This window comes from Ammospiza nelsoni, chromosome 3, assembly GCF_027579445.1.
Source record: "Ammospiza nelsoni isolate bAmmNel1 chromosome 3, bAmmNel1.pri, whole genome shotgun sequence".
NCBI classification, from domain to species: domain Eukaryota; kingdom Metazoa; phylum Chordata; class Aves; order Passeriformes; family Passerellidae; genus Ammospiza; species Ammospiza nelsoni.
Window position 1 is genome coordinate 8,953,267 of NC_080635.1, and position 27,843 is coordinate 8,981,109.

Consider the following 27,843-nt stretch of genomic DNA (forward strand, 5'->3'; position numbering starts at 1 on the left):
CTACAAGGCTGGAAAAGTAATACTGGAAAATAAGGAGCTTCTTCTTTCACCTCACAGCTACAATGAAAAGATATTTAAACTTGATTAGAGTGGTCTATTCTTCATTAGTATTAGAATAAAGACAACACTGCACTCCCAGAACTTCAGACTGAAGGGAACAGCATCTGTTGAATATCAAATATAAGGATAAGAAAACTTTATGAAAACTATCCAAAAGCTAACAGTGCACCTTTCAGAGGCATAAGTAATATGTTAATGACTCTGAAAGAACATAAATTTTTGTTTGTTATGCCCTTGATACAGCCCAATATAACAAGCCGTGACAGACGAGTATTTATTTTGCTGACCACTGGGTGTCCAAATGCTTCTGTTGCAATTAATTCCAGTGGATTGAAGAGGAAATACTACACAGTTCTCCACAGTTCTACCAGTCACAAGCAAAGACTGTAAAGCAGCACCAGGCAACCAAGTCCTTCCCAGGACTGACAATCTTCTTCCATCCAGGAGCATCAGGACACTGTTGCAGAAAGGCTCTCACTCCCCTCTTCATCTAAATTACTTTTACATCAACAGTTCCTACCTTCCTGCTGTCAACTACCCAATGATGAATTGATAATGCATTTTGATGAAGGACAGTGTACACATATAATAAAGAAATATTGATGCTGCTTCCATAAGTCATTGTAAAGTTTTTACTCTTTTTACTCACTTTGGAGACTTACACAAGCCATTAGCTGGATTTCCATTTCAAGAATAAATTCATGTTTCACACAGATGTTGTTTCAAAATCAGAAGCTTGCTGAAGATACTGGGATATAGAGCATGTGAAAGTCACTGCTGGGGTTTGTGGGGTAATTGGTTTGGGTTTTTTTTAAACTACCATAGCAATGATGTCAAGTCACCCAGAGCTTCTCATCTTTGTGCAACATGCATCATTCTCTGAAAAAAGTGCAATAGTGCAGGTGTGCAAGTAATATGATCTCATGAAGAAAAAACATTCTTGCTCGTAAAGTGAAATGATCAAGCAGCTATTTAGTCTTGTTGAATTCTGATAAAAATGGGCTACATGAGACCAAACCAAGGCTTATTCCACAAGGAACCCATGTAAGTCATCAAGTGAGCCATATTTCCCTTCTTAATTTAAAAAGTTTCATTACCTAGAGGAAGAATGCAAATATGTTATTAATATCTGACCATTACATGTATGAAGAAGGGCTTTTACTAATAACTACCAGGAAACAGGCACTCCAACCACAGCTCTCTTGGCTTCACCTCACCACCGCGGAGGAAAGCGCGCGTCTTTCATCGAGAACAGCAATATATTCTCCCAGCTTACTCTTTTACATCCTCTCTGAGCCTTTTAACCACTGGACTGAATCCTGGACAAAGGAATCGCATGTCCAGAACGAAAGGCACAGGGGAGCAGCAGCTCTTTATCCACTCTGCAATATTCTTCTGACAGTGTGAAGCGTAGCAGCCGCCACCAGTGCCCACCGGCGCTGGATATTGAACGGCGGCGCGCAGCGGAAGGGACCCTTCCATCAGCCATCTCCCAAGACCCTCCTATTAGCAAGACTTAAGGAGGCCTTTGTCATCTCAAATATGCTCAGCTGCTCACCGCACGGCCAAGCGGTGTAAGAAGCGTTTAAAGATGTGTCTGACATCATTAATCTGTTTGCCCTCTGACCCGCGGAGCTCAACTGTAACTATGGCGACTCAAGCTTGACCTTACTACGCTGAGAAACTTTAAAGCTCCGTAGTATTTTGGGTCACATTGTTAGGGTGAACAAAGGAATAAAGAAGAAATGTGACAGTTTCCTGGGAATTAAGGTCAGCAGGTCAATTGCCCTAAAACTTCATTGTTATATGATAAGCAAGACTAGCTGAAATAATTTTTCAGCAATTAGAATTTAAGGAAAAAAAACAAACAACAAAATTTTGAGCTTTTGTTGTCTGAAGTAGAAAACTGGTCTCTGTAAAAGCAATATGTAGCCCATCATTGAGCAAAATTACTCAACAGCCTTCCCTGTACCATTTACAGCACAAACACTGGGAAAAAATGGCCAGTAGGTATCATTTTCACATTCTCATATAAGGTTTATTGTTAATTCAAGGTTTGGGGACGTGTGAGACTTATTTATTAATGAGTTTCTGGAATTGCATTTGCTAAAATTGTCAGTGTTTTCCATCCTCCCTTTTCAAATGATTCATGAATGTAGGTGGGAATAAGCAGCCCGAACACACTGATTTGGAACATCTGTGTAAAAGTAGCATATGTCTTAGGCTGGGAATAAATACAGTATAGGGGCTTGTCCTAACTAAATGCTATGACAAATGCCAATCCAAATATTTACAGTCTATAAAATTAGTCTTACTAACACTGTTTATACAATTAGGTAGTGTGAAGCAGTTTTCACTTTAATCATACATTGGCAAAATTCATAGGTGTCTCCTCCATTTTACTATAGTTCCTAATTTATTCAATAAAATTATTCTACATCAGAATTAACTAATTGCAAACATATTTTTTAAGCCTAAACGTTTTTCAAATTTTAGGTATTCCAACCCATACCATGCAGGACCACAAATGTATTCTCTAACAGCAGCTAAAAGGCAGATAGATACAAAAGATCTAAGTTGGGTATTGATTTATGTTGGATTTTTTAAATTTCTCACATCATTACTCAAGAAAAACTATTGCAATGCAGAAGTGCAGCACAGACTGTTCATAACATGCCAGTTTAGCTGAGTATATCACCCACAAAAGCATAAAGTGTGTGAAGGAAAAAGCATGAAAAGGAAAGTTTCTGAAGCAGTGTTTTCTTTCACAGCAGGAGAATTAAATATATCTCAACATAGTGTTTTGGGGTTCTCCACTATTAGTATATTTTATTTAATTATCTATTAATTATGTAAGTGGATGCTAAAACAGTGGCACTTGATCATTAAGAAACATTAACATAGCACAGAAGTACAGTGCAGGGTAGAAGTACCAGCTCAAGTTTCTTATGACTCTTAAAGAATACAAAAGCAAAATTCCAGGCACCCTGCTACACAGTCCATTCTGCTTTTCTTTTTTTTTAATATTCTAGATGTGCCTGAAAAATAAAATTCTACACAACTGGTTTTAAAAGATCTGTAGACTGAGAGTCTGACAGAAAGGCGTAACTAAAATGATGCTGAAGAGTGAATGCCATCAATAAAGAATTCAAATTTTAATTCTCTTTTATTCTGAATTTGTGCTGTTGGTTGAGCACAAACTGAAGCATTCACTGCTGCAGCTGTATCCATCTTGGGGAAAAAATGTTAATGGCTCTAGAAAAGCACTAGAAAAGCTCTAAAGAAGAAATTCAAAACCTAGAAAATTTGTTTCAGTGTGGGCAAACAGAAGAATGCAATTAATATAGACATCCAACAACAAGGCAGGAGTGATTTACCTGCAGCCCTCAAACCCCAGAATATGTGACAATTCTTATCACAGAGATTACTCTTGCCTTGCTGAGGATGTCCAATGCCACTGCCACCAGGCAGATCACAAACTGGAACAGGTTTTAACAGCAATGCCAGTTTGGAGGACAAGCATGCAACAGTTCATATTTAAGATATGCATCAGACTCTCCACCTTGGAAGACAGGATGTCTTTTGAAGCTGTGCCTGTGACAGCTGTGATACCAAAAAATAGTGCCAAGAGGTTATTTGGGCCCCATTATACAGAAGGTCACTCTAAATGTCATAATGGCACACCAGGTTATTTCCATCTTCTCTAAATTTGATACAAGACATTTAAGAGTCAAAAAACATTAGCTCTTAACAAACTAACCTGTTGAAATCACTGTACTTTAGAATTGTTTTAAAAACAGTGACAAGCTAACAAACCTGACAACTTAGTGTGTAAACCCACAGCACTGAAACTTGGCACAGAAGGGGGGCATTCCCAGGTGCCACACTCCTATTACCCACCCATGAACAAATAATTATTTTGGAAGTAAAAGGAGACCCTGGAAAACTTCAGAAACCTCAACAGTTATTGCTTTCTATACAAGAGAATCCCATCTGAAGTCATACATTGAAGTACTACTGAGTTGGCACAGAAATGGATTAAAGCCAGGAAATTCTAAGTTTAAGCTGACTCACCAACCTTAGCACACTCTATTGTCCTTTATCCCTAAAATTTAATTAAACCTCAGTCCTGACCAGTTGTAATAAGTAGTACAGAAAACTGATTATCGGAATTGCTTTCCTCCAACGGGCCCATTGTGCTACACTTCCCCTGTGCAAAATACAAAAGACCCTATGTACATTTCTCTTTCTCTGTGAAAAGAGGGCTGGAAAAAAAAAAATCCAGTCTGAACTTTTATTTAGTTGCCAATTGTGCTGTGGAATGAAAGTAAGCATTTTCTTTTAAAAGCTGATTCAAATTCAGTACTTAATCATGCCACAGCAGAGCAAAAGCAGCAACAAATTATGTTACAATTACATTAGAAATTCTTCTACAAGATTTTGTTTTCAGTCACGTCTAATCTTTCAATAGCTGCTCTTTCTAGGACTGATATTTTCCTAACAGCCTTTGTGCCTGCAACTAGCTGCTCTGATCAGAAACATTTGGAATGTAAGGAAAATATGTATGTGCATGTGTGTGCAGAGAACAGACAGAGAGGAAAGCAGTCACATTTGATTATAAAAAAAACTAGTAGAAGCCATAAAATATTTCCTTCAATCTTCTATATGTTGGGGTTTTTTTCCTTATTCTAGGAGATTATTTACTCCTGCACTAACCAATTTGTTTTCTCTGCTGCAGATCACTGCAATATACTATTACAAAGTAATGGTTTTAAAATTTAAAATGCTGTGAACTCCACTTCAAATAACAGACCCAAAACCCAGGCCTCAAGTGCTTACATTAAAGCAGACTCACCACTAACTGGATGGATGACTAAGCCATCCAGAAAAAGGTAAAAGAGCTGGCAGGCCACAGGACACACAAATTGAGAGCCCAGGTTTTAAAACTCCTCTTTGTCTGCAGTGCTCTCCCTCTTACCCAGAAAAAGTCAGATGACTTGAAGATATCAAATAACATCTGTTTTCTAAACAACACACTAATGCCTACAAAATTTATAACACCCACTTTTGAAACAATACAGAAGACAGCTCAGCCTGCAAATCCAAAAACTTTAAAGGAATTTTAATTAGCAATTTCAAAAAGATGCCTATAATCCAGGCAGCATATCACTGACATGAGATGAAATAAAAAATACGTATGCAAAGCCATCTACGGTATTATAAGGATAGCCAACAGAATTCTGAAAGCCTTTGGGTTAAAGCTATTAAACTTGTAGAGCTTCAAAGTGGAAAGGTACAGCCCTTCACAGGCCAGCAACAGGTCAGTGCCTGTTAGAGTGATGCCTCATCGTTCCTCTGGTAAATGACTCCTGCTTGGGCTGCCACGGCTCCCTCATTCCCATCTACCTCTGCTCTCTGCCACAAACACAACACAGCAACGTCTTTGCTCACCAAAATGAAAATGCAAATCCCTACCATGTCCTCCTGACTCTCAAGCTTATGTAAATATGTTTTCCTAGTACACAGCATTCTACAGACTGGAGTACCATAGCAAAGGACAAATTGACATTCCCTGCTTTTCTGCACGGCATTCCTGGGTTTATAGAGGTTCAGGGATGTTTTCCAAAAGTCATTCCAAAAGCAGCTAGTGATCAATGCTGGTAACTTCTCTTCATCTCTAAGAAGGGAACGGACCCAAACCACCCTAGGATGAGAACACAGATAGATTTCAAAGCTGGCTACATAGGATTAATAATCATAAAATAACAGAATATGCTGAGTTTGAAGGGACCCATCAGGATCATTGAGCCCAATTCCTGGCCCGGCACAGTACATCCCAAGAATCCCACCATGTGCCTAAGAGCATTGTGCAAATGTTTCTGGAGCTCTGTCAGGCTTAACCACTTCCCTGGGGAGCCTGTTAAATAGACACCCACCCTGTGGGTAAAAACCCCTTCATGATATTCAACCCAAACCTCCCTTAACTCAGCTTAATTCCATTTCCTCGAGTCACTGGTCACAAGAGTGAAGAGATCCTGCCCTGTCTCTGGCAGCACCCACTGCTCAGGGACTCCCAGAATAAGCTCTGCACATTTCATCAATAGTTACATGAGACTGCTTCTACTTGAAACCTTAAGTAACGCAAGCACCACATTGCGAGAGCAAAGGGTTGCTACAGTCATGACAAAATGAACAGCTGCCACACAATTTGATGAAAGTGCCAGTTTCCATGCCAATGCCACAATCCTTTCAATGAGGCATTTGGCCAACATATTAAAATCCTTAGACCATCAGGAAAACAACAAAGTAATTCCACACTAACAGCCACAGTGTGTTATGGCATCTATTGTTATTAAAAATACAGCAGATGTAGAATTACAGGTTACAGAAAGAGATGAGTATTTCTCTTTAGTTCCAGAAATTGAAAAGCAAAGAAGAAAAATGTTTTTGTAGAAATATGACAGGCGACATAAACAGTAAGAAATTTGACAGCTGCATATGCCAAACTCGTACGTTTGCTATGAACAAGGCTGTATGAGACCTCTTAAGGCAGAAGTTCACAGATGCAGTGCTGAAGTCAGGTTTGAAGGGCGGTGGAGGGTGGAAAACCATAACTAGCAGGCAGCAGGGCTTTGCAGTTGTTTTGCAGGCAGCTCAGAACGGTGAAGTAAATAAACAAATAAGTGAAACTGAGCCAGCAGCAATTTGTGACGTGCAGTGTGACTGGCTGTCATTCAGAGCTGGCTCATCTGCTCTTCGAGTGCATGGATTTGACTTGAAACTGATCCATGCACACATACACAGAAAGTTTCCATTAAATCCATGGAGACTGAATAGAGCCCCTAATGAGGATTAGAACTTGACTTTCACCTCTCTGAAAAGCATACCTGCAGTACATTGAAAGCTGACCACAAAAGCCACCTTCAGCTCCACAGTGCAGCATGCTGGACCCAACAACCAAAGTGCAGAGGAACAGGATGGTCCCACAGGCACCAGCACTTGTCTGGCTCCATCATAAGCTGCACAGAAAAGCAGCACCACCAAAACATGTTTCATTCTGGGAGGAAGTCTGCATTTTTGGCAGCTGAGCAGACTAAAGGCCTGGCCAAGCACAAGCTGATACAGAAGCAGAGATGGGGCTGCCCTCTGCGGCAGCAGCCAACCAGATGCATTGCGCAAACCCATTTTTAGATGCTCTTGCCTGGAGTATTGAGGACCTGAACTCAATAACCTGAATCCCTTCTGTTATGTGCTTCTAGGCTCCACTGTGAGCACAGAGCACAGAGCTGACCCGGCACAGGCTCAAAATGATTGTGGCTGAACAATCCATAGCAATCACGACTTGTTCGCTAAAGAATTTACAATTGCAATCAGAACCTCTCTACAACCCCCGGGAAAAAATGATCAAGAAGAAACGAAATAGGCTTTGTTATATCCACCAACAATAATGTAAAATAACACCAACTAGAAATAAAGACAAATACTAGGCAGGCTAACAACAAATGGAGTTTTCATTTCTCACTGGGGCTATTTTTAGATGCATTCATATTTAAATATGAAGGTAATTTCCCAGTGCAGCTGTTAACAGCTCTTCCTGAGCTTCTCTTGGAGTCTGGGTGTTGCATCTGCGGGCATTTGCAAGGCAAACTTCTGGTTTCAGTGCATTTTAACTACAAAAGCAGATGTTTCAAGCATCACCTTCAAAAATCATACTTTGCATCTCAGGGGGTACTGTGGTCAATTTATTTGTAAAAGGTTTGAGGTTTTATGTACAAAACTATGTTGCTATTGTAACAAGCATCTTGCATGGTTTTTACCTGAAGATACGCTGAGGTACAAATCAGGTGAACAAAACCTATAAATGATCTGCTAGTTTGGGCTGCTGATGGTTTGAGAAATACATGATTTTAAAGAATCACTGAACAGGTCAAGAACCACTCCACTTTTAATGAGGGACTCTGTCTGCTTCTCTCATTCAAATGAAGATTTTATTTTTTCTTTTTCATTAAGTGGTAATCAAATAGTTCTCACAATTCTACTGTATCTGAAAGCCTGCTTATGTGGAGAGAGAGATACAGTAATGCTTTAATTAGGACTACAGACAGACCATATTTGATTCAGACCATGGGTCCAGCTAGCCCTGTCAATACCATCACTACGTAGTTCTGCTTTCAGAGCAATGTGCAAAACTGAGTTTTACACCTCTGAGTTTCTGTCAAAATACCTGAAGATTAGAAATAGATTTATATCCTGGTTTTAAAACCTACCTAGAGTAGCAAGCAAAGAAATGAAAAGCCAAACCACTCAAGAGTGTATATCACTGATCTCTCTATCCCATGGCATGACTTAGACTGTAATGACTGTGCTACAGGCCTTGTGTTTAACCTGCTGTCTTGGCAGAGCTAGGCCTGCCTTCCACGTTTTTTACAGAAGGGAATGGAGACAAAACCTCTGGCATCAATTCCACAAACTTCCAGTGAAGAGCAGTGGGGTTTAGGTGGAGAAGCAGGTGAAAGAGTGACGATAAAGCAGCTTTGAAAATCTTTTTTCCCACCAATGAATTGGATACAAAGCTATACAGTGTAGACCGTTCTTAGGGGAGACAAAAACATGCTCAGCTGTCTATGTGAAAGGCAGGAGTTTGGTTTTCTTACTTTTAAGGTGAGAGGAGAAACAAAGAACTCAAAGAAAAAGTCAGACTCCCTTCTTCACTAACAGACCTGCTGTTGTCACCTTCTCAGGCAAGTCAACTATCTTACGTGCTGCACATCACACACAGCCACATCCAGGTCAGCCAAATGGCTTTGTTCTCCTGAGTCACAGAGCTGAAGGTCTCTTATGGGTTCCTACAGGTTACCTCTCTTTAGGATTCCCAACACTTCCCCCCAAGGCCTTGGGATTGGCAGCAGCAATTAGTGTGTGTGCACCAAAGGCCAAAGAACAAAACCTTTGAGGAAGGAGATTAAAGATGGATTAAGGAAGGGAGAACAAAAAAAAGAAAATGAGGAACACTGCTCCAGATACCAAGCTTAAAATTAATTTCAGATTCCAATTCCCATGAAAATTCAGCTTCTTACCACTTCAGTGAACTTCATCCTCAGTACCAGCAAGTCATACCCACTAAACAATGCATGCCCATCACCTGCTCAAATTCCCAGGTCTCAGGCCTTCTCCTCACTTCCCTGCTCACCAGCAAGTTCTGGGCAGACAGCTGGTAGGGGAGAGCTTCTCACTCCTCAGTGTCTGTAGTCATTCTAGGTGTTGGAACTGGGTGAAGACTAAAGAGGGATTGCTCAAGGAGCACCTGGGAAACTCTCCAACTAGAATGTGCTTCTGAGACTCAAAGGAAATAGGATGCCTCTGCTGAGCATGCCAGTGCTTTAGGAATGAGATCTCCTTTGCACATGAGGGAAATTCTAAGCAAAATTTTATGGGTAAAAAGTAAGGTCACCATTAACGATGTACGACTAGGAAAGGAAATGTGAAAGAACACACACATATGCCTTACAACTACTTTTTTTTTCTGTTTAGCTTCAAGGATCTTTCCACAGCACATTCAGCCAGCAGATGCTGAAAACACGCCAGCGCCTACACCAATTCACGCAGATGGTGCTGGTGGGGTTGAGTCTTGTACAAAACTTACTTGTCTTCTCAACTAAGATAAAGATTCTGCCTGTGTGTCCTTTTCCTGAGTCAGAATTTCATCACTACGTTTCTCATGACCAGGGAAATTTAAAAATTCCTGTTAACTCACTTTTAATGACCATATCAACCCATAACTTTCTGCCAACCCCATTAACTGCTGTTGTACAAAACCATTCCTGAAACAGCCTCTCTTGCTGAACAGAGGAAGACAGAATAATAACCCCTGCTCACGACTAAATAAATCTGTTCAGACAATGTAAACTTAGTCCTTCCTGAGAATAAACACTTCTGAGTTATTCATATATTCAACACTGGCACAGCCTTTCATAATTTCAAACCCAGGTATTACACAAGCAAATCAGCAAATGCACAGACTCCGGCTCATTGCTAGATGTTAACACAGACTAGACACAAACAACTAGGGTGGTGCATTTGGCCAAAATAAATGTGCTAATGCTTCCATTTGCCTGCAAAGCAGGGGGCGTACGTTTTTGCAGATATTACAGATCACCACCTAATGCCTTCAGCAGCACTGTATCCCCACACACTTGCTTTGAGTTTACCAGGAATGCAAAATATTCAAATTGGGGAACTCATACATTATACAAGTGCAGAAACTTAGCCACTGTAATTTTACCAGATTAGACCTAAGCAAGGCTGCTCAACTAATAGGAGGAGGAAAGAAAATAGGAAACTCTCTAACATGTAAAAGGGGCCAAAGGAGGACAATAAGAGAGAGAGAAGAGTTCAACAGAAGCAGCTTCTCTCGGCATAAGATCAAGGCACAAAAAAATGCACAATGCAAAAAAAGCTGGAATGTGAATGTTCCCATGTGGGCTGATGTGTGGAGAAACAACTGTTGGGCACTGCAGGAGGAGGGGGAGAGGAGGTGGGTAAGAGGCAGGGCATATGCAAAAAGCCTGGCAGAGGGCGGCTGAGTGGTGGAGACAAAGGCGGAAAATCCTCTGGGGCCATCAGGAAGTAAAAACAAAGAGAAAGTACCAAAGAACTATTTTCATGGCCTGCAAATAGACTTGAGAGAAAACATGTGACTTTTCAAGCTTTCAGAACAAACTTGTGAAGAACTATGATTTATAAAAACTGGTTATGAATATAAAACGTGAATTTTGCCCAACTGATTGTCTGACCAGTGTCTAAACAGGCACCAGCAGGAGCAGCAATGAGTTCCAACATTAACAGGCAAAACAGGAACATGGACAGAAAGGAGTCATCCACCCCAAGCCCCTTCTTAGCAAGCCCCAAATCACCCTTGCCTTGCATATCTCTCTATCCTCAACGGCTGGCTCTGGGTAACTCTTGCATAAGCAGCAACAAAGCTCCAAGAAAGAGTCCAAGACCAAAATTGCACCAGATTTTTTTTTCCTGCCATTTTAGAAGGTTTCAGGTTGGTTTTTTCTTTAGTTTTTTTTTAATGTATTTCTGTACTACTGGAGCCCTTTTTATAGAGGCAGGTGTAAAAATGCATTTACCACTTTGTTCAGCTCAGTATAGGCCTCATCCATAAAAATGTGAATTTGCAAATGCAGAACTACCCTGAGGGCAGAACAGCAGGTTTTTTCCTTCACAGGATTCTTCCTCACACACACTAGACATTACTAACAATCTCAGCTAAGGTTTTCAAGGTTGTTTTGGAGGAACACTATTTTTCCTGCCTTTAACACACTTTCAAAGCCACATCAAGCAAAAGGAAAGTCTCTTGTGTTCTGACAGCATTACTTACTTTGTCAAGTAAGCAAGGAAAAACTCCATGTTCTTCATAGCTGCAAAGGAGTTAGCACTGTTTCTCCTAAAAATATTGTCATGGTGGCTTCATGGTTTGACATCTAACAAACAGAGGAAATTGCTTTTTAAATACAAATATTCACTTTGAGCATTAGGAGCAAACTTTCCTGGAATGGACTTTACAGAGTCAGCTTTCTTCACCCACTGCAATGTGTCCTGTAAATAATAAAAAATAAATACCTCACTCAAAGGCTTTGCAATTTCAAGTACCCTATTAAGTTACTTAATTTTGCTATCCATAGCACATGATCTCACAAGCAAAGCTGTTTATTTGCCTTAGGGAAAATACAGATGTGATTGCATCAGGAGTGTTTCTGAGTTGACAGGGCTTTTCCCTGGGGCTGTTTAGGAGAGCTGGAAAGAAGAATGGGGAGAAAGCCTGGAGAGAAGAGAGAGGAATGGCAGAAAATACAGGTACAGTGGTCTAACCTCCTGGCCTTGACAGAGCGACAAAATAACCACAGTAACAACTATTACCTCTCACATTCCTTTCGCAGGGGAAAAGAAAGAAGCACACTTGAGCCCACCAACTTTTAAATAAGTATTTAGTTTTAGACTCTTCATACCTCTCTAGCTCGGCTGTGGACTGTCTTGCATTATTACACTCCCATTTTTGACACATTTGATACAGAGCTGCTGCACCAACTTTGACAAGGTACTCCATGTACATACACAGTGCTGAAAGCTGAATTTGACAGACATTTGTACTTGGAAGGAATATATCCAAAACTGGATTCTAATTCTGAAATGGGTCTGATCATTTAAAGACTGAAGTCTAACACAAAAGGCAATATGTATTTGCTTAGGAACACTACTTAGTGAATATCAGGAAAACTTTCAGGATGTGCATCATACTGAAGTTCATATTTCAGCGTCCTCTTTCCTTACATGTCTCTACAAATCAGCCTATGCCTAACTTGGATTTGGGACAGCTTGCTTTGGAAAATCAATATAACCTCATAAAAGCCTGAAGCTAAAACCCACTAACATTCATTTCAGCTTATTCCATTGAATATCAAACTATTACTCTCAGCTTTATCTGACAGAAACCTGTCCTTGAGATGCTCAACAAAGCAAGGGTTCAGTTTTGATTCTTGAAGACAGCCAGCCCTCTCCTTCACTGAGGATGAGTGATCTCAGATTCAATTTCACTTCCCAGTCAAGGTGTTTGGTTTCTCAATATTTCATAAATGTCCTGCCTGGAAATGTATATGACTGGAACCTGATCTACAGCAGGACAAAGTATATCCAGAAATCCTGTCAAGTCACAGGGAGGGTCATTCAGGTCAACCCTTGGCTGAGGGAGTTCCCAGAACTTCAATTCTTATCACACCATCAGGATGCTTAGGAGAAGAAAAAAAAAAAAGGCATCATCATTTCCACATTAACCTAATAGCACCTTCCAAGAGCATGTTATAAACCTGCATAAAATTCTGTGAAACACATTATGTAGTGTGAGTACTCTGAATTTCCCACCCGACATCTTTTAAACCCTCTCAGCCCATGAAGCATTAACAAGATTACTGTGTCTTCCAAAAGGTAATTTCCCTGTAGGTCTGACAAGAACTTTAATCTCAGTGTCATGAGCATTAATTAATTCTATAAACAAAATACAGGTAAAACATTATTTTAACTTAAAAATTCAATTAAAACATCTCATTATATTCCTAGGCTTTGGCACGCCTAGGAATATACACACACGCCTGTGTGTTAAATATTCATATTTTTATTCCCAACATATGAGTAGCTCCATCCTTGGTAACAGAACTTCTCCATTCTCTTGGAACTGAAGACACCTTGAATTCCTACATTTTAAGAAAAGGATGGAGAACGTGGTCAAGAACTCCATGTACAAGATATTTTTTTGTGGAGAGCATTTTAAAGGCTACCCACCTTCTGAAGAAGTATATTTATGGAGTTTGCATAAAATAACACAGTCAAAAATCTGTTTGCAACAGCACATTAAAGACCTTTCAGTACTCCAGAGCAGCTGTGACCGGGTGAAATGTAATTATTTTTGACATGCCCTTTGGAATTCTCTAGGAACACGTACTGTAATTTCTAACCAGTGCCATAAGCACTGGGCCAGCCTTGGAATTAAGCTGAGAGATAGCTGGATGAGTACCATATACATCTTTTATAAGCATCCCACAGATCTGTGTGAAGGCTTAGCAACATGGCACAGCAACATAAGCCTGGAATCTCTTACGTAATACAGCTTGAGAAGTACCAAATAGACAAAGTTTTTGAAAAATACTACTATAACCTTTAAGGAATCTCAGTTAAAAAAAAAACAAAAAAAAAAAAAAAAAAAAAACAGGATAGGTGCAACATTTCCCAAGTCTTAGCATTTCCAGAGCCCACTATTCTGTCCCACATGATGAGACAGGGGCATGCTGTAGCACCAGATGTATGATATGTTCATATAATACATGTACATATATATCCATATGCCTATAATGTGCCAGATATGCATTAAGATGTATATGCAATACAGATGATTATTCTGAGCTGGTTAGGACACAGCTCACTGCCAGGATTATCAATACAGACAATTGCACCTTAACCTGAAGTCAATTTATTATTAGTTTTTGCTCTCCTCAGGGAAAGATTAGAATTGAAGTGGCAGTGAAAAAATCCTTTTCCTTCCTTATAAAAGAAAATCAATCCAGTTTTTTTTTAATTAGCTGAATAAATACAGCATGTATATAACATTTCATATATCTAAGTATCAAGTCAATCAAGCAGCATTCAAAAATTTATTAAAATCCTCTTGAGAAGGATGAGTTTGACACTTTTGCCTGGTTTTGTTTCTGACAAAAGAGATCAACAGCAATTAAAGTATTCAAACTTTACACAGACAGTGCACCTATGTAGAAGTTTCTATAGGATTTACAGAAGTTGAGCTCTTTGAAATTTTAATGGAGCTTGGTCTTGTAGTCTGATACCAGCAAAAAGTACAACTGGAGGATAAGTGGGATGAGCAGAGCCAGTTTTCAGGAGTTTGCCTTCCCCCAGACATTGGCTGTGTGCTGGAGAACAGGCTGGTCAAGGCCCTGCATGAGGTGGCCAAGATCACTTGTGCACGGCCAATGAAGAGAATGGGATGCTTGTGAATGCAGCAGCTGTCTGCTGGGGCAGACATCCCGTTCAATGGGAAATTTTTAAAAAATCAAAACAACAGAAACATCAACCTCATCTGCCAAACCTAATACTACAGGTAAAGGAAACTCGGTTTGATGAAAAAACGCCTGGGGAAGATGTTTTCTACTTTGCCCTTTAACGACCATAAATTTCTGCTTGTGTTTGAAGGGCAGAAACTTTAGGACAAATCCCCAAGGAGTGCAGCCTGGCCAGGCCACAGTTCCCACTCAATCTCAGTGCTGTCGAGCGTGATAAGGGATGTCCTGGCGAGTTCGTATCAATTTGATCATTCCAAAGGAGTGACCTCGGGAAAACCCTCAAATTCCCCAAAACTGCCATAGCCTGCAATGCTTTACATGAAGCGCCACAGCCGGGGAGATGCCAGGGGAGCCAGCGACAGCACCCACAGCCATGTGGTGACTGGAACTGAGAAAATTTATTCATTTATTTGTGCTTTAAACGCAAATAAATTTAAATTTAATATTTTTAAATTTTGTTTGTGTTTCGTGAAACTCGCGGCCTGTCCTGCTCCTTGGACCCAAAACCAGAGAACCGGGATCACCTGCCCAGCCCAAAACCGGGCACCGGGAGATGAACTGGGGCACGAACTGGGGCATGAAGGGGAGCCACCCCGCTCCCGGCACGGCCACCAGCGGCACCATCGCTTCCCTGCCACGTCAAGAACAGGCTAAAGCAATAGTTTTAAACCTCTGCCCCCGGAGCGGGGCTGAGGCGCCACGTCCGCCCCCGACGCCCCCTGCGCGGCCGGCGGGCCGGTGGCGCCGCCTGCTGCTCCCCCTAGCGGCCGTCCCGCGCCGCGCCCCGCCCCGGCCCCGCCCCCCGTGACGTCCGGCCCCGCCCCCGCGGCTCCGCCGCTGCCGCCGCGACTTGAGGGGCGCGCGCCGAGCTCCGTCCGCGGCCGCCCCGCCACAGCGCAGCGCCCGCTCCGCACCGCGCTCCGCTCCCGGAGCACCGCCGCCACCGCACCGCCCCTCCCCGCGCCGCTCCGCAGGTAAGCGCGGCATGAACCGCTTCTTGTCCTCCGCGGGACTTGCGCGGCTCGGGGGGATGCGGAGAAAGAGGAGGAGGTAGAGGGAAGTTTGGGCGCGCTCCCCGCACCGCCAGCCGCCTCCCGGCGCGGAGTGCGGGCACGGCGCTGCGGCGGGGAGAGCCCGCCCGCTCGCCCTCCCTCCCGGCGGGGTGCGCAGGAGCGCAGCGGGCTTAGCCCGCACATCTGGAGCGGAGCCGGGGGTTCCCCAGGCTGGGCGTGCGGTGCCGGCGCTGCCCCGGCCCCCGGAGAAGGAGGTAGCGCGAAGCCGCCCTGCCTGCGTGCGCGGGGGCGGAGAGCAGCGCGGGGGGACCCGCAGAGCAGCGCCCGCGGCGCTGGGACCCCGGCCGCGCGTTCGAACGCCGATGGTGGGGGATGCTCCTGCGCGTACCCCGCATCGCTCCCACGGCTGGGAAACTTCCCCCTCCCTCCATCCCCTTCTTGCTGCATCTATTTAAAAGGAAAAAAAAAAAAAAAAAAATTCGAGGCGATGCGTTCGCGCCCCTGCGCAGCGCTGTCCCCCGCACCACAAAGTCTGCGGGCGAGAAGATGGGCAACAAAATGGTTGCACAGAAAGAATGCAACAGGCCCAAATTCCCGCCCCGACGCCCCACTTTCTTTGGGAAGAAGAGCTGGCTCATAATCCTCCTGCCGTTCCATAGGTGCTCGCCTAGTCCTAATCAACTTTTCAGCTGTTTTCAGTGTATTAAGTGATTGTGTGCCCTCGTATAGGCACAGCTAATTAATTTATAAATGGCTTGCAAATAAATAATTCGCTACGTACTTCGTTGCACACCTCATCTCTACGTGATTCTGACCTCAAAAATCGTTTCACGTCTGCTGGATATGCCCAAATCTTTTGGTCTTAGCTCTTTTCCTCAAATGCAATTAGAAGCTGCAACTTAGTTGATCAGGCAGAGCCCAAGTATTCCTGCATTTCCCAACGTAGTGGTCCTGCTTCCAGCATCTGCCATAGCTCACAGCAAGCAGGCACAGCTTTTTGATTTTGGGGTTGGTTGGCTGGTTCTTTTTTTGGATTCCTGCTTAGTTTCCAAGCTCATCCCCTTGGTGAATAAAAGCTCAGCTCTTGCACAGACAGCTGCCTTTCTGGCTCAGTCCTGCTCTTTGAGGTTGCCTCAATTTTAATCTCTCAGACCGCAGAGGGGTTTGAGCTCAACCCTGGCACATCCAGGCAAAGTTGCAAGGAGTGTTGCAAACGCGAGGACGAGTGTGTGTAATTAACTAATTCATGGAATGCTGTTACCGACGGGTTATTCATTCGGGCTGAAGGCAAGTCGCTTCCCTTCTGCAAGGGATCAGTTCTGGTCAGTTAACAGAGTACAGTGGAGTATTTTCTACACCAGATTCACACCAAAATGCAGAATTACTTTACAGTTCAATCTTATTCCTGCACATTAGCTGAATGCATTTTCTCTTTGCCTCTTTGAAACATGAAGATTCACATTTTGCATTTCCGTGTATATCTTTTATACAAAGAGGCTGAAAATGTTCAGACTTTAAAAAACAGTTCATTATCCTGACCCCAATTTCCTTGTCTAAAACATACTGCCCAAAAAGATAGAAGCATCAGTTATGCTCACCATCTATTGCCTGGGGATATGGCATCTTAATGAACATTTCTTTGAATTAGACTGGAAAATGCATTTGTCAATTAAAGTGTATAAAGAAAATAATTATTTGCTATTAAACAGAAAGAAGATCAGTCTGTGTTTTCCTTGTCGATATATGCCACGCATTAGGTCATACTCAAGAGCTTTCAGTGCCCTTCCCTCCCTCAAAAGAAAACCCACCTTCAAGTTTCCTTTAATTTATTCCAAACCCATACAATACAGCCCTGTTTAAGATAGGGTTTCAGATATTTCATAAACAAAAGGTATACCTGGGTTTACAGAAAGCCAATTATCTTGAAATACACTGGGTTTATTCTAATCCTACTTCATGCTGCTATCAAGCTTTTTTATTTTTCCATCCACATTTAATCACTTCTAAAAGCTGTATTTTTTCCTGTCTTCTGTGCTCCTCCTGTATACCAGAAACAGTGACAGCCCTTGGAATATATTTAAAATGCTAATTCTCTTTTTTTTTTTTTTTGTACACTTGTACCCTTTTAACTGGAGAACAACCAGATAAATATTGCAAGTAATCAGCATGGGAAATTCTTTAAACTCTCTAGAAGAGTGATTTATTTTATTTTTTTAATAAATTTTTTAACTCCCTCCTTTGCAAGCTGCCTCTGTTTTTCTCAACGGGAGACTTTGTTGTAATTAAAGCAGAGAAGACTGGACAGCAGCAAAAAACATCTGACTTGTGGCTCTTAAAAGCACAGGTTTTGTAGCATGTACCACCCCCCAGTGGGCAAAAAACTCTGTAGTAAACTCACAGCGAGCTTTGATCTCCAGAAATAAAGTGGATACATTTTACAGGAAGAACGAAATAAAGATGAGTTTCTGGGTTGGGGTTTGTGGGGTTTGTTTTGGTTTGGGCTTTTTCCTCTGTCACCAGTAGCTAAAAGTTGTCTGATATTGTGTAAGGCAATGGTGACTAATCCAAGCAATTGCTGGAGTTTGCAAACTTTGCAGTTGCAGTTATTTGAAGTGGCTTCAGTTGGGAGATGGCCATCTTTGTCTCCTTGGAGCAGGAAGCATGGAGCTAATGGCTAGTTAGCTCTTAAGTTTTTTCCTTAATCACTTCAAAGCACAGGAGTGCACAGAAGAATTAATATGTGATTGCTTACATTTCTTTTTAAAAGCAGCCAAATACCACTCAGGGCAGGAATGTTGAAAAGTGTTCAGTGCATATCTTATGGCATCACTGACTCTCTTGTGCCTTTCATGAGCTGTAAGAAGCCAAACATTCTTACAGCTTCGTGTTTTTTCTAATTTTTTGAGGAGCAAACTTAATAATCAGGAGATGAGCAAACAACTTATTTAAAAGCAAAGAAACAAAACTACTGAAACTTTATCTAGTGTTAAAATAATGTTTTTACATGTCAGGAGTTTTGTGCCAGAAACTCCCTATCAGGTATAATTCTACCTAAACTTGTCAAGAGGGGAAAACCAGATTTTTTTTCCCTTGAAACAATGGCAGCATTTGTTCTCTATTCTTTTATTTAATGCCCAGACAAGTTACCTCAGCAGCAGCTCTCAAAAAGAAAACCTAGAAGCCATAATTGGCTAAACTGAAAGAGCACTAAAACACAAACCAACAATCCTTTGCAAAAGATCTCCCCCTCAAAGTGTTTTCTTAACGTGCAGCAGAGCAGTCAAAACAACAGAGTGAGAAGGAATAGAGTAATAGTCTGGGTCTTTTCAACCCAGCATCTTCAAAACTAGGAAACATTTTAGAAGTAAACTTCAGAAGAGAGGCACTCATAGTTCATTTCCATCCTCTACAGCAAATACAGGTTTGGCTGATCTTGGGTGTGGAGTCAAGCTTTTACTCAGAATTCATTTCTAAGTCAGATTTACTTGCATTTGAGGGAAGATCACGTAACAATTTGCATTTTTTAGGACACTTGAGTTGGACTGAATAAGACACCAGCAGTATTATTCCTACTGCACAAGAAGTGGGAGCAAGTTTTCTGCAAGTAAATGAAATCTCCAACAAAAAACACCAAGAAATTTCACTAACAGGCAGTGCTACAGTCTGACCGAAGGGCTCACTCTCACTTTAACAAACTCCTTTGCATTTTTTACCCCTTGCACAGACAGCTAGAGGACCTTCTGCTTGCCTAGCACCAAACAAAAGGCTGGGGCACCTTCCTGAAATGCAATGATCGTGGAAATTGCAGCTCCTAGACAGACTGCTTAGAAAGCATTTTGCTGTCACTATCAACTAACCCTGAGTAATACACTTAAAGAAAACAAAGTGTGGACATTGTTTTAAGTCTAGATTAGCACTGTGGAACTTCTTTAAAAAAAAGAAAAAAAAGTTGGTGAAGCTGTTTAAGCTGCAGCATGACCTTTGTAAGCACAACTGACTATATAAGCAGTAGATGGACTTCACAAGTATTTTAAAAAATAAGCACATTTTGTGTTTCCAGTATGCTTCAGATTCTAAACCAATACAGAGCTACTTCTGGAATACAAGTACAGTGGTTAAGCAAATTGGCTTATCAAGTATGTACATTCTAATGGTGGCTTTGAATAATCGTTTTGTCTTTTACAACCTAAAAATACCTAGTAGTTTCCCTTTCCTCTGTTACTTTGATGGTAAGAAAGAAGCCACTGAGCTACCAGAGTTACTGCTGGAGAACACAGAGGTAGATTAGAAATTCAAATAAGCATTGTGTGACCTCAAGTGAGGCAGGTCTTGATTTTATTCACATTTTCTATTAACTTGGAAAGAAATCTTTGACACTGTTTTTAGAAAAAATCCCAACTTTTCAAATATACCAAAATTATTTATTTTGTTAAGCCATTGCCTGCCTACAGTACATTGAGTGCAGCTGGACTCCATACTTCAGGTTAAATACAATGTGCTTCTTATGTACTTTTTTGGGGGTTTTTTTAATAGCTCAACTTATGTTGAACATTTTCAAATGAGATGATAAAACTTTTGCTGTACCACAGCAATAAGTCCACATATTGCTGATATCTCTAGTAATTCACTAACTTACACAGTCCCAGGAAAACTAATTTAACCATGTGGTTCAGAAAGTTGAGGAAAACTTAAATTCAAATATTGAATTTGGAATAAAGAGCAAAAAGGCTGCTGTTCAATTTTTCCAGTGTTACTTTTGTCACCAAAAAACAAGGACCGATTTTTTTTTTTTTGCATTTAAAAATTATCAGCACAGTTTCTAAAATCTGGTCTGCTCCAAAATAATGGCTTCTTTCAAAACCATGTGTCCATGAAGCCTCCCAATCTGATGCTGCAGAAACCTGGCCACAGTGTCCGTACCAGTGGGGGTCACTTTTCTTTTCATCCTGCCCGATCAGCTATAATGACTTGGTGTCAGGGAATATTTAGACAGCTCAAGAAGGGGAAAGCTGGAGCATGGCAGCACGATTCCCTTCTTCTCTGCAGACAGATCACTGGAGCCTTTGATATGCAAAAACATTGTTTTCAGCTGTAGCTTGAGATATAAAAGGGAAGTGCAAGTTATCAAACAATCAAGACCTGAAGAAAACTATTCTAAGTTTAGAAAAGGGAGTGGGGGGTATGGTCTTAATCCACATTTTTGAAACAGTGTCATCTTCTCCAAAGAGACCTTTTCTTTTTCTTGCTCTTGTTTTCATGTAATTTTGAGAGAAGGGATAAAAAAAAATTCCAGGAACTTAATGAGCTTTAGTGCTTTCATTTTAATCCTACACATTACTGCTATTATAATAGTGGCAATAAATGAAGAGATGACTTATCAAATGAAGCACAGAGGAAACAGTTTATGTGCTAGAAAGGTAAAATAAATGAACTTGCTGTGTGCATGTATCTATGTAATGTATGCATACTAGAGCCAACGTTTTGCTTAATACTAACAAGTTTTTTACAGCTCCGAGTTCTAAAGAAAATTTATGATTTTAAGTACTTAAAAGTTATTGTAGCCTTCAAAGGCCTATTAAAGGAATTTATATTCCTATTTCACCATACCCTTCCAGAAAATACCTTCTATCATGACTTCACATTAGTTCCTAAGAGACACCATTTTTTTCTACAGCTGTTAAGTTGCTCTTTATTTCAAAGTTTTAGGAATAGGGCCTGGGCTTCTTTCCCCAAAACACTTGAGTAATACAGAGCAAGAAAACTAGACACTGGAAGAATACAGAGCTTTTTTGTTCCATTTCATAATGATTATATAATTTACCCAAATTACATAAGTTACCACTAAACATGCATTCCCTTCTATTTAAAATGTGGCCACATAGACTGTTTTTTTGCCTTAAATAAAGCATACATAAAAATACTTATTTATGCCACCGTGGGGGTCTCTTATTTTGAGTTCTTTTCTTTTTTTCATTGGGCAACTGCTGAAAACAAGATTCTGAAAACAAAGCTCAGAGGAGCACAAAAGCAGCAGCAGGAGAGAAGAGTCTTTTCCACTCCCTCACTGGGTACTCACACCATCTCTCAAATGGGGGGCTTTGGGTTTTTTTTATGGTTAACATTTTGCTATGAAAAAGAGCAGCAGAATTTGTATCTATTTAAATATATCACTGCATATTCTGTGTTGCTGTAAGGAGTATGACTGGCCTGTTTCATAACAGACCTGCTACAAATTGCAAAAGACATTTTTAAAACACAGAGTGTTTGTGTTTAGGTCAGGTATTTTACAGAGGAGCAGAAGATGCTCTAGTTTTGCTCCCAGGAAGGCAACTAAGCAAGCATTACTCAGCACACTGTTCCTGCCAAGTGCTTTGGTTCCAAGGATCGTGCTTGGTCCCTTGGACAAATGTGATGTCACAAAAGGGAAAAGCAAGTACACATTAAGGATTTGTTTCATTTCCGATTTAACCACTTTTATTTCAGACATGCTACCTACAGACACGCTGGGGACTTGGTATCTCACTGGATGTTTTATGCAGTAGTGATATGAAGTAGCCCAAGTTAAAATGCTGTTTAAAAAACAGTCTTCTGTAAGAAATACAAAGGAAAGAAATAATATTTTTAGAAAATTTACAGACTAAACCCACCTATGTATTGCCAAAAATCAGACACAGATGCCTGGCTAGTCCCTAGCTCAGAATCAACATGCTGCAAGTGGGAAATATATTCATACAATATATTCACACAGTAGCTAGTGAAGAGCAATTAGCTCCTTTTACACTTAAAACCAAGGAGATCATCTATTTGCCAGGAACACAAAAGCAACCATTTTGTTCTTCTCTAAGGAGGTAACACTAGCATTTGACATAAGATGAAAAACTTAATTTACAAATATTTTATTACTCTTTGCCTTATTTTTCTATTAAAATAAGGGAAAATACAGTTCCAGCAAAACTGCAGTAACATTAAACTACACAGCAAAACATTTTTGAAAGAGCTCTGTGGCTTTTGCTGAAATACCAATGCCCTGGGGAAACAAGGTGTGCTACTCATGTACAGGGGATGCAACCCTTAAAACTAGTATGCACCAGTTGTTATTAATTCCAATTTTTTTGTTTTTATTTTTGCAGGACATTAGGAGTTCGAGGAAAGCTTTCAAAGGGGAGTTTTCTGGGAAGGAATTCATATTTTTGTGGGGGTTTTTTATAATGAAGAAAACCATCTGAATTGCCTGATGTTTCTGTGGTAAAGTAACTTGCATTCTTGCAGCACAGGAGGAATTCTTTTACTGCATTACAAATTTGGAAGGAGCATTAAAAAGTGAGAGTTGGAAAACGTTTCTCTGAAAGAGGTGTGGATGTATCAGGATGTAGCTACTGTACAAAGGTCATACTTGGATAATTCTGGATAGGAAAAGCATCCCTTTCCTGACCTGAAGAGGCTGCAGTCCTCAGCATAATGAATGGTTTCTATCACGCGGCACTGCAGTTCCCTCCTCTGACTACTACGCTGCACAGAAGAGTTTGTAAGAGTTACAAAGAAAGTAATTCCTGCTAAAGGCATTAAAGGAAACAAAAGAGGCTCTTCATTCACAGACTTTACATGAGGACTAAAATAGAAGGAAGCTGAAGCTTTTCTACACTGGGGCCTGGTGTGCTTATGTACCATGATAAATCTTGGTTGGAATGCTCATTGAGTATCGTGCCAGGAGCCAGGAAACACCACCACCACCAAGGAGCATCTGAGTAAACACCATCAAGAGAAAACTGCTTCATGGAGTAAACCATAAGAGTGACTGGGCAGAAAGACATCCCTTCACTGGATATCCTCAAGCACAAAATTTACTCATACCTTTAAATACGGTAGGATCAATATAAATTCATTTTCCTTTTCATGCCTCTGAGAATAAAGTTCAATTAATATATGAACCCGTAAGAGAAAAGGTCATGACACTGCTTAATGCATAGGTCATCTTGCAGGAGTTCTCACAACCCTAATTACAATGGTAATTGAATTATGTTGTCTTAAAAGCTATAAAAATGCTAAATACCTGAGCTCAGTGTACAAACACACTACCAATGCAAAGTACAATCTCAGTCTCAAGAGTTAATTTCTACTATGCTAGTAATAAGAGGGGAAAACGTGGTTAAACCTGCCAAATAGACTCTTATGAGTGTGCTACTTAGTAAGACGACTTTTGAGAATGACAAATATTTAAACATGAAATTAAGCATGTAATGAAATATTTCATCCAGTGAGCTAGAAAGCCATAGCTCTACCAGCTACCTGCCAGTTGTAACATTCACCTTTCTGAGCAGTCACTTAAGCTTGAAAACCAAGAAAAATAGTCTACAGTGTTTTTGAGTTACACACTGTGAAGCTGAGCACTGGGGAAGACTTGGGAAAATATCTTCACTGGCCCTCACTTTTATCTGCATTTTATGCTTTGCTTTTAGGGCTTTTTTTGAACTTCTGAAATAGCTACCACTAGACTTGTGGGTTTGGTAAGGGTTTTATAGTTCACTTAAGGGCTCCTGAGGAAGTTAGCTGGCTTAGGAATTACTTCTTATCTTTCAGATATAGAATGATTTACTTGAACTCTGGTGTGACTTCTGTTCCGTTCTTATCTGGTATCTGTGAACAAAGATTGTCAGTACACATGAAATAGGAAGGAATCCTTAGAAAGAGTCTTGTTGCTTAAGCAAAATAATTCACAGATCAGGCATACTTGATTATATTATTTTCAATCACTATGCAGAATAACCTATTTAGTTAATTGAATGAGTACAAGAAGTAGAATTATTGATGTAAGGAAAAGAGAGTAAAATGCACCTACGCACTTGAATTTTGGCTTAATGTGTGTTTCAGATGTCTTCTGTAATGTTGATTTTTTTTATTGCGGTTTCTTCACTGATGATCTGGATAATTTTGTTTGTTTGGTTTTTTTAGATTGTTGAAGATCAGAACTGTATAGAAATCTCATCATTCCTGACCATGATTAGTGTTACCTGGAGCATCTTCCTAGTTTGGACTAAAATAGGGCTGTTACTTGACATGGCACCTTATTCTGTTAGTGCCAAATCATGCCCTTCAGTGTGTCGCTGTGATGTGGGTTTCATATATTGTAATGATCGCGATTTGACGTCTATTCCTACAGGAATCCCAGAGGATGCAACCACCCTCTTCCTTCAGAACAATCAAATAAATAATGCTGGGATTCCTTCAGAACTGAAGAACTTGCTTAGGGTGGAAAGAATATATTTATACCGCAACAGCCTAGATGAATTCCCCACTAACCTCCCTAAGTACATTAAGGAACTGCATTTGCAGGAGAACAATATAAGGACCATTACTTATGATTCACTTTCAAAAATTCCTTATCTGGAAGAACTGCATTTGGATGATAATTCTGTTTCTGCCGTTAGCATCGAGGATGGAGCTTTCCGGGACAACATCTATCTCAGACTTCTTTTTCTCTCTCGAAATCACCTTAGCACCATTCCCTGGGGTTTGCCTAAAACCATAGAAGAGCTACGCTTGGATGATAATCGCATTTCCACAATTTCTGAGCTGTCCCTTCAAGACCTTACAAATCTAAAACGCCTTGTTTTAGATGGAAATCTTCTAAATAATCATGGATTAGGAGACAAAGTCTTCATTAATCTAGTCAATCTTACGGAATTGTCATTGGTCCGCAATTCACTCACAGCTGCACCGGTGAATCTGCCGGGAACAAACCTAAGAAAGCTTTATCTCCAAGAAAACCACATCAACCGCGTGCCACCCAATGCTTTCTCTTACTTACGGCAATTGTACCGACTAGATATGTCCAATAACAATCTCAGCAATTTACCTCAGGGTGTCTTTGATGACCTGGACAACATCACTCAACTTTTTCTTCGCAACAACCCCTGGCACTGCGGGTGCAAAATGAAATGGGTGCGTGACTGGTTACAGTCACTGCCTTTGAAAGTGAACGTACGTGGACTGATGTGTCAGGCACCAGAAAAAGTACGTGGGATGGCTATCAAAGACCTCAGCGCAGACCTGTTTGACTGTAAGGACGATAGCGTGATAAGCACCGTCCAAATCACTACTGCAGTACCAAACACGTTATACCCAGCCCAGGGACACTGGCCCATTTCTGTGACCAAACAACCAGATATCAAGACTCCCAACCTAAATAAAAACTACAGAACCACGGTGAGCCCGGTACGCAAAATCATTACAATATTTGTGAAATCCGTAAGCACGGAGACCATCCACATCTCCTGGAAAGTTGCACTACCCATGACTGCTTTGAGACTGAGCTGGCTCAAGATGGGCCACAGCCCTGCCTTTGGATCTATAACTGAAACTATAGTTACAGGCGACAGAAGCGACTATTTGCTCACGGCTCTCGAACCGGAGTCGCCGTACCGAGTGTGCATGGTTCCCATGGAAACCAGCAACATCTATCTCTCCGACGAAACACCCGAGTGCATCGAGACCGAGACGGCGCCTCTGAAAATGTACAACCCTACCACCACCCTCAACCGGGAGCAGGAGAAAGAACCTTACAAAAACTCCAGCTTGCCCTTGGCCGCCATCATCGGCGGCGTGGTGGCGCTGGTGGCCATAGGGCTGCTGGCCCTGGTCTGCTGGTACGTGCACAGAAACGGGTCCCTGTTCTCCCGGAACTGCACCTACAGCAAGGGACGCCGGAGAAAAGACGACTATGCCGAAGCGGGAACCAAGAAGGATAACTCCATCTTGGAAATCAGGGAGACTTCTTTCCAGATGATACCAATTACCAGTGACCAAGTGTCCAAGGAGGAGTTTGTAATACACACCATTTTCCCACCTAATGGCATGAATCTGTACAAGAACAGCCACAGTGAAAGCAGTAGTAACAGGAGCTACAGAGACAGTGGTATTCCAGATTCAGATCATTCACACTCATGATACTGAGGGACGTGAAAGACTGGTTTGGGTTTTGTTGGGTTTTTTGGGTTTGTTTTGTTTTTTAAAGAAAACAAGAAAAGACTGACTTAACAGTTGCTGTTCTACTGCAAAACACTGGATTAAAAGACTGACAAAGCAATGTACTGTACATTTGCCATATAATTTATATTTAAGAACTTTTTATTAAAAGTTTCAAATTTCAGGCTACTGCTGCGATTAATGTAGTGGGGATACCTGACCACAATTCTATATTTTAGTATTTTTTAGTAATTTGTACTGTATTTTCCTTGCTAATATTGAAGTTACAGACCATTTAACTTTTGTGTTCTACTGAGTAAGATGACTTGTTGACTGTGAAAGTGAATTTTCTTGCCGTGTTGAGCAGTCAGAACATTCATCTGAGATCCTTGTAAGTGTAAGCACAGGTCATTTTTCACTTTGGTATCAATAAAATAATGTTGAACCTGGCAAGTCAGGAAGAGCAAAAATGGCTACAAAAAACTCACAGAACTTCCAGTGTTGGGTCTATTAAATCTGTAAACCACAACAATATTCAATAAACAAAAATGTGTGTAGTAATGGGCAATATCAGCTGTCTGGATATATCCATTCAACAGTGGTGAAATCCAGTTTAAATGAGAACAAGCAAATTGATGATATGCATGAGACTGAAGCTTTTGGCAAGTGTTTAAAAAATCCCATAATCCCTAGAGGAAAGCAAAACCAAATTCCAAACAAATAATTAAAAAAAAAAAAAAGGTAGGCTCTACAAACCAAAGGGGTAGATACAGTTCAGGAATAGTTTTTTGGTTATCAGAGTCAGTGGTCTGTATATTACAGGCAAAATGGATGCTCACTGGCATTTGGGAGACAAGGGCAGGCAACACTTCGAAACTGCTTTGAAAAGAAAAAGGGCTGAAAGTGCAGTTTCACAAGAAAGGGGAGCAGGACAAAACCCAAGGCAGTAAGTGCAGGGTCTTAAAAAAACTGTGGTCCCAGAGGTGAGCAGAAAAACGGAGAATGCAGCTCTTCTGAAGCATATACGAGTCTGTGTTCAGTGTAATGCTGTTACAGTCAGGAATACTGCCCATTACTGTCACAGTTATCCAGAAATTCCTTGGTAAATCTGTAAGGTAACATGTTTCTTTCTGCCTTCCTGCTGAACTATGAGCTATTATGTTTAAACCCCAAGCCAC

The 27,843-nt window shown here is 41.0% G+C and overlaps 2 protein-coding genes across 5 annotated transcripts in view; one reads left to right on the forward strand and one right to left on the reverse strand.

Annotated features, from left to right (window-relative positions):
• Positions 1-27,843, reverse strand: part of MACROD2 (mono-ADP ribosylhydrolase 2) — an 850,453-nt gene that overhangs the window by 722,244 nt on the left and 100,366 nt on the right. The window lies entirely within an intron of this gene.
• Positions 15,536-27,161, forward strand: FLRT3 (fibronectin leucine rich transmembrane protein 3). The gene is made up of 3 exons (XM_059467309.1): positions 15,536-15,664; positions 22,834-23,565; positions 24,653-27,161. The coding sequence occupies exon 3, from the start codon at positions 24,698-24,700 to the stop codon at positions 26,645-26,647; it is 1,950 nt and encodes a 649-aa protein (XP_059323292.1). The 5' UTR covers positions 15,536-15,664; positions 22,834-23,565; positions 24,653-24,697; the 3' UTR covers positions 26,648-27,161.

What these genes read in the sequence shown, in the direction of transcription:
- FLRT3 (XM_059467309.1), top strand. Translation starts at nt 24,698, where the DNA reads ATGATTAGTGTTACCTGGAGCATCTTCCTAGTTTGGACTAAAATAGGG.